Genomic DNA, 15,061 nt, shown 5'->3' on the forward strand with positions numbered 1-15,061 from the left:
TCCCACTCCCTTGAAATAATCTCTGTTGCACGGTCTGGAACAGGGAAAACCTCCACCGCGGAGGGAACATCTAAGTATTTGTTCAGCTTACTGGACTTCTTAGGATTGACCACGACCGTCATGTCGGAGTCGTCCAAGATAGCCAAAACCTCCTTAAGCAGCATACAGAGATGTTCTAGCTTGAATCTGATGGATACCACTTCAACATCATAGGAAGGAATTATACTATCTGAAATCTCACCCTCAGCCAAAACTAGATCAGAAACCTAAATTTACTGATTCCTTAAGTTTCCGTTTATGCCCCTTTTGTAACATGGGAAAAGCAGATAATGCGTCAGATACCGCAAGGATACCTGAGTAGCAATGTCCTGCAAAGAAAATCCTGTTAGATTGTAAGAGGAAACGCAGGGCACTGCCTGTGGAGACGGAACAGATTGGGACTCGTCTGGAGAAAGATGCGGCATAACTACTGCAGGAGACCCCTGAACAGCATCAGCTTGAATTAATGGTGGCTCAAAATCAAAAATCTTTTCTCTATAACTTAAAACTGTACAAGAGGAACAAAAAGGAACTGGGGGTTCCACCAGAGCATCATAACAAAGCTGATAAGTAACAGTCTGTAAGGCTTCTTGGTCCATCTAATTAAAATTGACAAAGGCAAAAATATAAATTTTATTTATTTTAACTTAATGAAAAATACTGTGCTTTTAAATATTGTTTAAATATTTTAACAACACGCTAGCCTTTTAAATCAAAAACCCCAGGCACCTGAACACCTCAGTAGCTTCACTGAGGTGCCTACCTGTCCTGAAGCCTGACTGATATTTCCAACGATCCGATCTGAACTCGCAACGGCAGCACTACAACGGAGCTGACAACTGCGTCATACACAGCAGCCGACAGAGCCCCAGAAAGCGCGCCTAAAGGATTACCCGCTCACTAGCAGGGAACCTCCCCCTTTTAGACAAGAGCGGACTCACAGTATAGCTAAGCCAAGTCCACACGCTAATAAAATAAAAAACAAATTGATCTTTCAAAGAAAAGTTAACTATGCAAATCACACAAACCGGAGTGTAATATTGAGCCACCAAAAAAAAAAATATAAAAAAATATATATATCTCCCCAACACAGTCCACAGTGCCCTGGCAAACTGCCTGATAAATTAACCCCTTGTCTACTGGGTTAAATAAACGTCCCCTATAACGCAGCACCTAGCTGCAGAAGTGCCAAATTATCCCTTTTCAAGAAAAAATTAAATATGGCCCTTACCTTAAAGCCATCGGCCGCAGGTCAGCTCACCTGGTTTGAGAGGGTCCCATACCTCACATGGACCTGTGGAAGAAGAAAGAATCTAAATAAGCTTACTCAGGCTTTCTGAATAGGGCAGCAAAATCTTGAGAAATCCTTGTGAGGTTTGTACCTCACAAGTTCCCAAGTGCTCAAAAGCCACCACTGCCCTACGGAAGAGACTGACGTGGGCTATGGCTAGATCCCAGAAAATATCAGAGCAAACCTGCTCTGCTTTAAAATAACAAAATCTTGATTGAAGACAACTTCTTATCAGACACCTAAACTTCATCTCATCCTTGCACTGCAGGCAAAGAGAATGACTGGGGGTTGTGGGTAGGGAAGTGATACTTAACAGCTTTGCAGTGGTGCTCTTTGCCTCCTCCTGCAGGCCAGGAGTGATATTCCCAACAGTAATTGATGATGATTCGTGGACTCACCGTGTCATTAGACAGAAAGGGATATAGTATACTCAAATTTTCTATTGTAATTTGAAATAACTGCTTTTGCCTGTAGAAACTGACACAGGAGACAATAGCACTAATTATTCCTACACAGCCCCTTAGCTGTACAAGATATCAAGTGAGGAAACAGACTGCTGTTGGGCTGAGAAACACGTCACTATTTTTAATAAATATTTACTCTACTAACATACTATAACTTGCGTATATATTTGCCATATATTTTTATCCCACGAGACAAGTTCCAGTTTATACCTGAAGGAGTGTCTGCTGGGTGGCTCCGAAGTTCTGGTCTGTTGTGATTAGCACCCTTTAGGTGCTTGATGTTTTGCAAGTATTCTATATACTATCACACCATTACTGATTCAATGCTGTGCTGGGCCATGTTCTTTTGTGCCTTCCTCACATAGCAAATTGCGAGTTCACCACCAGTCGATATCTACACCAACCACTGCAAGTTTGTTGGACAACTGAGAGTCTACAGCGCCTGTGAGGTGCGCTTCTTTTGTGAGTTGAATCACCCCTCAAAACTTATATTCTATCGCCATAGCTATGCTAGGCCATTTGGCACCTTTCTGTTATTGTTTTTAAGATATCAAGTACTCAACAGTATATAAACTTATACATATGTAAATCTGTGCCCTGTCCACTGTATACAGCCTTAACATATAGTGATAAAGCTTTAATGAACAAATACCATGAGTGCTAACAGACCTCTACAATGTTTCCTGTAGTCATTTCAGTGTGTCTTTAACATGTAAAAGATACTGTTTCCAAATAGCCGTGAAATAGTTACAAAGGTGCCTTTAATGCCCTTTTGAGGACTTGTGTTGAATTTCAAATATCAAAAACTGTCCTTGAAAAGAACGTCAAAGTTCAAAATGGATTGTGATCACCAAAATCTTTTTGTCCCACTAGCAAAAATAAAGCTTTTAGCGAAGACCCAAAAACACTTAAAGGGACACTGTACCCAAAAAAATTATTTTGTAATTCAGAAAGAGCATGCAATTTTAAGCAACTTTCTAATTTACTCCTATTATCAATTTTTCTTCGTTCTCTTGCTATCATTATTTGAAAAAGAAGGCATCTAAGCTTTTTTTTGGTTTCAGTACTCTGGACAGTACTTTTTTATTGGTGGATGAATTTATCCACCAATCAGCAAGGACAACCCAGGTTGTTCACCAAAAATGGGCCGGCATCTAAACTTACATTCTTGCATTTCAAATAAAGATACCAAGAGAAAGACAAAAATTTGATAATAGGAGTAAATTAGAAAGTTGCTTAAAATTTCATGCTCAATCTGAATCACGAAAGAAAATTTTTGGGTACAGTGTCCCTTTAAGGATGCAGGAAAGATTAGAAAATGCAATATTGTGATCACATCAAATCAAAAAAGCTACTTTTCCAGCTGAGAAGGGTTCAGCCGATATATTGTGATCAAGGCCTTAGTTCTTCAGTTTCCCATACCATTATTTTCTCCAAACTGCATATTTAACATGATCTTTAAAGGATTACTTTCTGTTATAATTTTTAAGCTAAACAACTAACATATTAAAGTTAACATTAATTAAAACCTACTGACCTATATTTTCTCCAAAACGAAGTTTCATAACGTTCTAAAAGTTATATCTTTTATTCGCCGATGATGTCACGTTATCCTGGCCACTATTTTCAGCACTGCATGTTCAAAATACTTAAACCAATAACTTTGTGTTTAAAGCGCCATTTTGAAACCTAGGTATTGTAAACGGATTGGTACAGAGCAAAGGATACCCACGGAGTGGGTTTGGAAAACAATTAAATTTGCAGACAAGATTTCTGATATACGGTAGAGATATGTTAATGAAATGCTATTGATAAAAAGCGTATTTTGGGTAGTTAGTTAGTAGCAGGCATAGAAAATATTTACTTACAGTGGCCCTTTAAAGCTTCTGATTATAGATGTCCCTTTGTTTAAGAGCCCTGCTTTTTTTCTTTTCTTTACAGGCCCTTGTCCAAGCACAAGTAAGGTTGCTAGTTGGCCTCCACAAAAAATACTGAGTGACCAGAGGATGATCGGGGGGGAAAAGGAGAAGTTGGGGTCATGATCAGACTTCAGATCATTGGACCCCATTGCCTGCATCCCCTCTCAGTTATAACTACATATCAGACCCATGGTCATAAGCCACACACACAAAAAATGATCAGACTAGCACTACTATATGTCCCTTTAATGTGTTCTCAATTACTTGTGATACTAGCTGCACAGTATTAAAATATGGGAAACTGATGCTTCTGGTTTATTTTTATATGTGAAATTTTCCTAATTTAAACCATCAACACAACTGTTCTCAAGAATTTACCCATTTTACCCATTTTAATGGACCAAGCTTGTATGAAAAGTAGGCCTGTACTTTATTGCTCTTTGTACACAAGTACACAATATTATGTATTGAAATGTTAATTATGGGTGATGGTTCAATTAGCAAAATCAGTGATATTAGCTATAAAATTATATAACTCCCACTACGCTATATCTCCCAATCCTGTGAGGTTGGATTCTGATGCTGTCTCTTCCTTAAATTGTTTTTCTAAAGAAAATATTGCAGCAATCATATTTTCAATAAAGTTTGTGGTTTCAGGCAATAGCAACTATTTCAAAAGACAAAATAAAGGTAAAGGAATGGTTCACAGACCATTTCATATAATCCAGCAGGTAAATGGATCAGTGGGAACACAATTTTACAGTGCAATGTCCCTTTAAATGTAAAAAAAAAAGTTACTAGTCAGACAGCTAAAAATGGGACAGGTCACTTAAAGGGGCGATTCAGATAGAGCATGCAATTTTAAGCAACTTTCTAATTTATTCCTATAATCAATTTGTATTCATTATCTTGCTATCTTCATTTAAAATGCAGAAATGTAAAGCTTAGAAGCCAGCCCATTTTAGATTCAGCACCCTGGATAGTGCTTGCTTATTGGTGGCTACATTTAGCAAACCAATAAGCAAGCACAACCCAGGTTCTGAACCAAAAATGGGCTGGCTCCTAAGCTTTACTTTCCTGCTTTCTAAATAAAGATAGCAAGAGAACAAAGACAAATTTATAATAGGAGTAAATTAGAAAGTTCCTTAAAACTTGCACACTCAATCTGAAAAAGGTTGGGTTTAGTATCCCTTTAATTACTGCAGACCTGGGAATCCAAAAGCACAATAACCTCTATAAACGTACAGTAGTGTGTCATAAAAACCTCATGATTTTAGAAAGTCCATGTATTTCCATGTTTTCTAATTTTCAACACTTTATCAGAAACCCACTAAAAAGTCAACCTTTTGACAGAAATTATTTACACTATATCTGGGAACACTTACAGTAAGCTCATGAATAATGCAATAGGTTTTAAACCTATAGCACATTTGATGCTGTGCAAATGCCCAGGCACAATATTTATTAGTTACTCTGACAGAACAGCTGGCTAGTTGAAGAAGCCCTAACATCAGTTTTTTTTTACCAAAGTAGAAACTCTCTCTGAATAAACCATTTTTTCTCACGAGTTTCCTTAAAGGGACATTCTACACTCATTTTTTCTTTGCATAAATGTTTTGTAGATGATTTATATAGCCCATAAAGTTTTTTTTTTTAAATAAATGTATAGTTTTGCTTATTTTTAAATAACATTGCTCTGATTTTCAGACTCCTAACCAAGCCCCAAAGTTTTATGTGAATACTGTCAGCTACCTTCTCCAGCTTGCTCCTGTCTGTGTAAAGGGTCTTTTCATATGCAAAAGAAGGGGGAGGGTCTTATTTGCCACTTTCAGTGGGCTCTCCAGCTACCTTTTCAACAGAGCCAAACTGTCAGCTTCTAAGTAAGTTTTTAAACAGTTTTATACTGGATTTTTATATCAGTATATGTGCATCTTATTCTTTATAGTAGTGTCTATTACATGCGGTTATATAAAAATGAGTGTATACTGTCCCTTTAACCTAACACATCAGTAGTTAAGGTTTACTTGCCGGTGATTAAGAAGGGAAGTTCTTTAAATCTTGCCTGTTAGTACACAAGACCTAGAGTAGAGTAAAGACAGACAGAATAAGCTAGCTCACTTTGTAATTCAGAGCTATTGCCTCACTTTGACTCCAGTGTATGACAAGTGCAACTTTTTATTAAATACAAATTACACACAAGCAACCCAACAAATATACAAGAATACAAAAAAATAATGAAATAATGACTCTAGATGTAATCATTTTAGATGTATGAAGGATACAGTGATATACAAGAAGATCCGTGTGTATGTTAATATAGTTGAATATTATACATGTAGCCTATAATCATATACACAATATTTATTCACAGCTTATCTAATCCTTTTTTGAAAAGAAGTTTGCAGTTAGAATTTAGGGATTATTTAGTAATTTATGAGAAAAGCTCTCTGATCTGAAGAGATTATATGAGAAGTCTCGTGACTACTGTGAGGTCCCTCAAAGAATTTTAGAAAAGCAAATTTTAGTTTAAGAGATGTGGAGAGACACATACATTAAATATAATACTCAAAAGAAGTTTTTTTAAATGCAATTTCTCTTCATGCTGGCGAGTTTTTAGATAAATTGGGCCCTAAAAGACAGAAGAATCAATTCTATTCAGTTTTGAGGATGTGTCTGCCATCATCATAAAATCTAATTTAATACAATTTTAACAGGTTGGCTGTATAAAAAAAAACACTCTAAATGGTGTGTGTGTATATATATATATATATATATTATATATGAAGCTGTAGAATCTCCTTTTTTCTTTTCTATTTTCTTTTTTGCATGTCTGAGTGCATGACCATGAGTATTCAAAAAATCTGCAGAAGTCTTTGTTTTACTATGTAACATATTAAAAACCTGTGTTTGATACCTCTAAAAAGTGGTCTGTCCACCTTATCTTTAGGTTCCAAGCATCAGACCACAGTGACACACAACATTTTTCCATAACATAATCATACCTTCCATTAAGGTCTGGTAATTTGTGAGATACATCACTACTTTCAATCATGTGGAACATTTGAAAAAATAAAATAAATTTTGAATACTTCTGTAGCCCAAGTGTTATTTTTATCAGTATAGTCAGCATAGCAATCTCTACAAATAACCTGGCTGTACAAGCATGTACATCATTGCTCATTTTCATCTATTTCTACTGCCATGGAGTATCTTAATGTTGAAGGAGCGTCACAGTTCAATACGCCATTTTCTGGTATGGGTGTCATAATGCGTTCATAAATATCCTGAACAAGGGGAACACGTGAAAGTTCACATGAGATCTCAAACTGTTCATCAGATTCCCCTGTTTCTTTCTCCACTTGAATCTGAAATTCTCCAAACCGTATCATGCACTTGGGAGGAAGATCAATCTTATTTAAGTAGTCCAGTTCCAGATGGTCCACATAAAGTTTGGTTTTCTTGCTGGTGTTTTTTATTTCAAAACAGGTAGTGGACAAACCCAAGGGTTTAAAAAATTGCAGGACAAACTGGACCCGTGAAACTTTTTTAGAAGCCAACAAGTACCTGCATGTGGTAGGGTCACGACCAAAGGCTACCGTTACATCTGACTTTATTTCTTCACGTCCTAACTTCAGTAAACTAAACAATTTCTTGTCATTCCCATCAGGATGGTACAGCTTTATGTTTAAGCAGGTCAGAATCTGCTCCGTTTCCACATCATTAGACAGTACAGAGTTAGCCATTCCTAAGGGAAATATAAATGAAAGACAACATTAGTAATGTAATAAAAAAACAGGAGATATACAGAATTTTATTTGCAGTGAAACTCCAAAAGGTTTTCACATTCTAACTTAGAAAACCCACAATATTTCAGATTTAGATAGAGAATACAATTTTAAACAACGTTCCAATTTGCGTTTATTATCTAATTTGCTTAATTCTTAAAGTGAATGTAAATTTTGCTGAATCAGTGCCCGGTTTTTAATAATCCTATTAAAAACATGGGCACTTTAATTCATCAAACTTTAAATTACACTGCTTTTTAAAAAAAAAAAAATACTTACCTTTTCTTTCTGCAAGCCGCTCCAGCGCTTCCTCCGTAAGCCTCTGCCAACGTCAGAAATAATACCGGCCTGCCACCAATCACGGCGTTGCTTTAGGCAATGATTCCCCCCCGGGGGGGGGGGGGGATCTGTGATTGGAGGATGCCGGAATCGTCATTCCTGACATAAAAAGAGGCTTGCGACGGGCTGGAGAAGCGCTGGAGCGGCTTGCAGAAAGAAAAGATAAGTATTTTAACAAAAGCAGTGTAATTTAAAGTTTGATGAATGAAAGTGCCCCTGTTTTTAATAGGATTATTAAAAACCGGGCACTCATTCCTTAAACTTTACATTCACTTTAAGATATCCTTTGTTGAAGAAATAGCAATGCACATGGGGGAGCCAATCACACAAGGCATCTATGTGCAGCCACCAATCAGCAGCTACTGAGCCTATTTAGATATGCTTTTCAACAAAGGTTATCAAGAGAATAAAAAAATTAGATAATAGAAGTAAATTGGAAAGTTGTTTATAATTGCATGCTCTTTCTAAATCGTGAAAGAAAAAAAATTTGGGTTCAATGTTCCTTTAAGTTTCTATTTGATTACACTTTACAAACTCTGCCATAGAGAGACTTCAACAGAAGTATTACAACCCTTCATACAATTATTTTTACAATTAATAATAAAAAGGTTATGAATATTGAATCCTGTTTGGCTACATAACTTCCCTTAACCCCCTTCAAATGTCCCTCCACTCCACAAAAAAAAAAAAAAAAAAAAGAAAGCCTGATGGACTTTTGTAAATGCTTTTCTTGTGTGCAATTCCAAAACTATTATTCACATATGTAATTTATGAGAACTGTAATAAAAAAAAAAAAAACTGTGTCTCTAATGGATTGAAAGGGACACAGAGAATGAAAATGTATCTACGTTAGAATGGAGTGAGGACAACAGAAAACAAACTTAAAGGGATATGAAACCCAAAAGGTTTTTCCCCCCCAACAATTTAAATAGTTCATATAATTGTAAAATGTATTTCTATGATCAAAGTTGCTTCTTTCTCTTGGTATCCTTTGTTGAAGCTAGCTGAACCAATGAATAAAGGCATATTGAGCCACCAATCAGCAGCTAGCACCCAGTAATGCATAGCTGCTCCTTTGCCTATCTAGGTATTCTTTTCAACAAACGATACTAAGAGAGCCAAGCAAAATAGATAATGGAAGTAAATTGTAAAGTTGTTTAAAATTGCTGGCTCTATCTGAATCATGAAGCAAGTGTTTTAGGTTTCACGTCCTTTTAAAGTTGCTCTACAATAAGATTCAGGGAAAAAAAAAAAAGTCCAACAACCTTGCTTTTCCTTATTCTATGAAATTATATATATATATAATTTTTTTTTTTATTATTAAAAAACTTCTTATGCTAGAGTATAAAGAGTTAGTCATGGTCACTGGAACTATAGAGCTTGGTCGGCTGGCTCCTTAACATCCCACCCAGTGTGTCAGTTACACCCATCCCCCACAAGACGAGGCCTGGAAATTCCCCAGCTATGCATTAATAAATATTTTGCTCATCACTGACAAAAAATAAATAAATGCTGAACTGAGTACAAATTAAAGTAACATTTGCTACTCAATTTAAGATATGCAACTTATAGTTACCAAGGACTTAACAGAAAAGAATGTTAATATAATAATTACCCTCTGTGAGAACAGATACTATCTTGCACATACAGCTCTTCTCTTGCTCTCCAAGAATGTTTCTAATCCATTGCTAAATCCCAAGCTACTTTTCAGAGCTAAACAAATACTAAACAAATATTCAGTGGTCTAATCACATGATATGTACTGTTATCCGAATGCAAATACGATTATATAACTGCTACTTATAATTTACCTTTATATTACTAAAGAATTAAGACGTTATACGCAGTACTTTAACTATGTGTTCAACCCCTTTGTGGAAATTAAACACAGAGTTGCAGAGTGACGTGCTAAAAATTGCAAGCTTAACAAACTCAACTAGAGCGTGTAATTTTTCCACTAGAATGGCCCTTTAAATATAAAACCACCCAATAGTGTATTACACACACTCAAACAGGCTGTAGCACACTGATCCCCACTAGATTAACCCCTTCATGATTGGTGCAAGTGCATAGATCAGAACAAAGTTCCAATAAACTCTTGCTGGAAAAATTAAATCACGCAATTGTCAATGCGATCGGATCATGTGGGACTGCCTAAGCTACTAGGGACGCCCCCCAGTCCGATTCTTGATTACACAAAAGGCGGAGGCTACTGGACATCAAATTAAAGGTATGATGTTCCATGACGTCCTTCGGCATTAAAGCCCAGCGTTGTTAGGACGGCATGAAACTTCCGAACGGGAATAGCTTATGTACATCACATGTTGGTGATATAAACACAATTACACCCCTAGAAGCGCAGACAGCCGCTGTTGTTAAGGGGTTAAACAAATTAAAGTATTTACAGGAGCAATTTTTTTTTAATCATCTTTAAAATTAGAATGCAGGAAGGCCAGTTGCTTCTGGAGGAAATTCACTCCCTGAATGTAAAGATTTTTATTTTTTACTTTAAATCTATGGAAACTTTACCACATGTATTTGAGAAGGACGGGCCTTATGTCATAAAATTAGTTTGGAAATTCCCTAGAGTGATTAATATTGCTGGTTAACAATGGATGCTTTGAATATAGAAATGCCTGACAATTTGGGTATAGCAGCAATGTATTACTTGTTTTAAATTACCAACATTTAAAAGCCTATAGGGAACATCTATACATATTTAAAACTAAACAAAATTAACATCTCCTAAAGTGGATTGGCTTTATAGACAATGTTATTGTTATCTAGGATAATAAAGTAGAAGGTATTGTAACCTTGGTGAAAGATCTCTCTCTCTCTCTCTGAAAATAGGTGCATAATTCAATTAATTAATGAAACCAAATAATAGAGTTAAATAAATAAAAACATAAAAATAGAAAATTAACTACACCTGTTCTCTTGCTGCAATAACAAAGTTTCTGATAAAAATTATTAGTTAATTGGAAATCCAACTATTTAGTATATGTACCTGAAAGCTTGTGAAAAACAACATTGAATACAAGGTGCACAAAAGGATTTAAATATTGGAAAAATTAAAGGAACACTGAACCCAAATTTTCTCTTTCATGATTCAGATAGAGCATGGAATTATAAGCAACTTTCTAATTTACTTCCATTATCAATTTTTCTTCCTACTCTTGCTATCTTTATTTGAAAAAGAAGGCATCTATGCTAAGGAGACAGCAAATTGTTGGTTCAGAACCATGGACAGCACTTGTTTATTGGTGCTGTCCAATCAGCAAGGACAACCCAGGTTGTTCACCAAAAATGGGCCGGCATCTAAACTTACATTCTTGCATTTCAAATAAAGATACCAAGAGAATAAAGAAAATTTGATAATAGGAGTAAATTAGAAAGTTGCTTAAAATTGCATGCTCTATCTGAATCACAAAAGAAAAAAATTGAGTTCAGTGTCCCTTTAAAGATGTGAACTTGTATAACATCTTTGGTAAATATACATGCCGGTTCAGCACTTTATCTTGATAAAAATATGAAATAGAAAGAAAGGGACAATCCGTGCATCTAGGCCAGCTTTCCATCTAGCTGAGGAAAATCAGAAAAGCTAAAATTATATTGATTTCCATTCACAGTCTTAGAAACGTGATAGCTATGATGAAGTCCATGTAAAAGTTCAAGCCTTGCTTTACAATCTCAGGCATCTGTACTGACCTCTTGTAAATATATGGGGGGGGGGGCTCATGAGAGTACAGTATGCTTACCAATCATTCTCTGTGTGTCAAATCACCACATATAGATTAATAATGTAGGCTATTGCAGCTGAATTACCTGTAAAATCTATTACAGCCAAATATTTTACACATACATAGACACACGAGCAGTAGATTTTTCAGTTATGTCTATTTCCACTCCCACTGCATTATGTGACAGTCATCAGCCAATCACAAATGCATGTATATATTATATATATAATATATATATATATATATATATATATATATATATATATATATATATATAAATAATTTTTCCTGCAAATTCTTGCACATGCTCTGAATGAGCTGGTTACTCAAAAACTGTAAATATAAAAAGACTGCGCGCATTTGGTTAATGGAAGTAAATTGGAAAGTTGTTTAAAATTGCATGCTCTATCTGAATCATGAAAGTTTAATTTTGACTTGAGTGTCCCTTTAAGGAAGCTGAGATTGTTTTTTTTTGTATGCACCCCATATCCACCTCCCTTATATGGACTGCCTGTATTTCCATGGTTTCTGAGTCTAATTGACATCACCCTGCCCAAATGTGGCAATGTCACTTAGATGCTCGGAACCCCCCAACTGAGGCCTAACCCAACTCCATTTTGTAAGCCACCTAAGACTGCACAGGGTGGGGGGGGGGGGGGCACGATCACCGATCAGTTCTGAAATTGCCCCCCCCCCCCCCGGATAACAATCATGTGGTTGTCATCTGCACTAATGGCTTTGCGTGGATGATGACCACATGTCGGACTCGTCATTTTTTCTTTCGTGATTCAAATAGAGCATACAATTCTAAGCAACTTTCTAATTTACTCTTATTATCAATTTTTCTTTGTTCTCTTGCTATTTTTATTTGAAAAAGAAGGCATCTAAGCTATTTTTGGGTTCAGACTCTGGACAGCACTTGTTTATTGGTGTGTGAATTTATCCACCAATCAGAAAGAACAACCCAGGTTGTTCACCAAAAATGGGCCGGCATCTAAACTTACATTCTTGCATTTCAAATAAAGATACCAAGAGAATGAAGAACATTGGATAATAGGAGTACATTAGAAAGTTGCTTAAAATTGAATGCTCTAATGTGGGTTCAGTGTCCCTTTAAGACTATAGACTCTGAAACTGCAGCTGATCCAATCAGCAATGCTAGTTGTACAACTCACCTATGTAACTAGTGCAGTTTCCGCTTGGGACCAGAAGTGTTCAGCAGGTACCAAGTGGTACTTCAGCTGTATATGTAACCCCTTCGTGGCGGTTAACACACAGTAGTGCAGGACTGATAGTCTTAAATTGCATCTAATGAATAAGAACATGCACTTTTTGACTATCGTGGCCCTAGGTCCATTTTATTACATACAATTTTACTTGAACGATTGAAGGTAATGCTGGTCTATTTAAATCATGAATACCTTGCATCTCTATACCCGACAGTCAAGCATGTCCACCCACACTTCGCACTCATCAGACTCGCTTTTTTCTGAGACAGGAAGATAAAAAATGCTCATAGTAAATTCCTGCAGCCATAGATTCCCAGCATATTAAACGACCATTCGTGTAACAACTGGTAATAAAGTCGCGGCTCTTCTTACATACAAAAAAAAAAAACAAATGATCTCACTATGTAATGCACTCAATCCCACGCACACAATAATAAGTGACATCCACTTATAGGCCATAACAGCGCAGTAAACATAGCAAACGCATGTGAAAAACAAACTAATATTTAGCTCTATGTTAGCTCCTAAATAAACGCACTTGCACAAAACACCGCCATCTTAATAAAGTCTTACCGCTTCTGCCTTGTAAGCCACAGCCAGGGTTTGGTTGTTTAAAGAGATGAGCTACAGAGAAACGTCTGATAACGCTGAGCAGTCGCACTGAGAGACAGCAAATGCAATATGGGCTATAAAAAAAGTTTACGTCTGTCTGTTGTAAATTCCTGACCCTCCTACAATTGCAAACAACTCGAGTTCTCTGGACCCTCCTCCACGCTTTACTGGAAATCAGCTGTATTTGAAAACAGAGAAAAATGTCTGTTTACTTAGAAACAAGGTTAACCGTCTCCCTCTCAATGCAACTAGTAGCGTCTTCCAATGTGAACACAAATGAAACTTTAGTGAAAAAACCTTAAGAAGCCTATAGTAACGAAATGCTAATATTTTCCTCGTGATCCTTTGATCTAAACAGGAGACACCCAACACTGGAAATTCCCACCCCAGACAGTTATTTTCTGTAGGTTGCATCATCATCAGAACGCTAAATCACTGAATGCAGATACCAGATGAACCTCACTTATTTGTCTATATTTAATTAAATTCTTACACAAATATATAAAAATGCAAAACCATTCAATTGTCATAGCTATAATATTAACGTTGTGGTTAAAAATGAATAATTTGCTTTAAAACTTAGTGTTTTATATGGCAAATACATGGACAAACACTGCATGGTTATAGAAATGTAATAGGATATACATTTGCAATAAGATCACCAAATTGTGTCCATCAAAGGAGATGCTGTATAATGAAAAAAAGAAAGAAAGGTGCTCCAATGGTGCAGAAAATCACAACAGATATTGAAATAAACTCAAAATACCCCTCCACTGAATGTTACTCACAGAGGTAGCGCACTATATTGCAGTGCAAGTCATGCAGGCTGGATAAATCAGAGCCCACTCCGGATAACAGGTCCAACACCCTGTGTATGCTGTATATAAAAAGAGACAGGGGAGGGGGAAAGAGGCTCCAATTGTGCAGAAAAGCACAACAAATATTGATGATATTCAAAATCGCCCCTCCAATGAATAATACTCACAAACATAGCGCACTATATTGCAGTGCAAGTCAGGCAGGCTGGATAAATCCTAGCCCACCAGCTAGCTCACTCCGGCAAGCAGGTAATATATAGAACAGTCTCCAAATAAAACTCACAAATCCTTATAAAAACAAAACACCCCTAAAAGGTAAGGGGTAATTTATTGTGAACAAAGTTAAAATCTAAAACAATCTGCAACGCGTTTCTCAGTTCTTATGGCACTGTTTCATCAGGCAGTGAAATGCTAATATTTTCCTTGTGATCCTTTGATCTAAACAGGAGACATCCAACACGGGAAATTCCCATCCCAGACAGTTATTTTCTGTAGGTTGCATCATTATCAGAACTCTAAATCACTGAATGCAGATACGAGATGAACATCGTTGATTTGTCTATATTTAATGGAATTATTACACAAATGTAGAAAAATGCAAAACCATTCAATTGTCATAGCTATAATATTAACGTTGTGGGTAAAAATGAATAATTTGCTTTAAAACTTAGTGTTTTATATGGCAAATACATGGACAAACATTGCATGGTTATAGAAATGTAATAGGATATACATTTGCAATAAGATCACCAAATTGTGTCCATCAAAGGAGATGCTGTATAATGAAAAAAAGAAAGAAAGGTGCTCCAATGGTGCAGAAAATCA

At 36.3% G+C, this 15,061-nt stretch overlaps 1 protein-coding gene across 1 annotated transcript; it reads right to left on the bottom strand.

Moving 5' to 3' along the window:
- Positions 1-5,870: 5,870 nt before the first annotated feature.
- Positions 5,871-13,741, bottom strand: TIFA (TRAF interacting protein with forkhead associated domain). Its single transcript, XM_053700808.1, has 2 exons — positions 13,380-13,741; positions 5,871-7,458 (listed from the first exon to the last, which is right to left on the bottom strand). The coding sequence occupies exon 2, from the start codon at positions 7,454-7,456 to the stop codon at positions 6,884-6,886; it is 573 nt and encodes a 190-aa protein (XP_053556783.1). The 5' UTR covers positions 7,457-7,458; positions 13,380-13,741; the 3' UTR covers positions 5,871-6,883.
- Between the last annotated feature and the right edge of the window lie 1,320 nt (positions 13,742-15,061).

Source organism: Bombina bombina, chromosome 2, assembly GCF_027579735.1.
Source record: "Bombina bombina isolate aBomBom1 chromosome 2, aBomBom1.pri, whole genome shotgun sequence".
NCBI lineage: Eukaryota > Metazoa > Chordata > Amphibia > Anura > Bombinatoridae > Bombina > Bombina bombina.

Excerpts from the sequence above, each read along its gene's own strand:
- TIFA (XM_053700808.1), bottom strand. The coding sequence starts at position 7,456 with ATGGCTAACTCTGTACTGTCTAATGATGTGGAAACGGAGCAGATTCTG.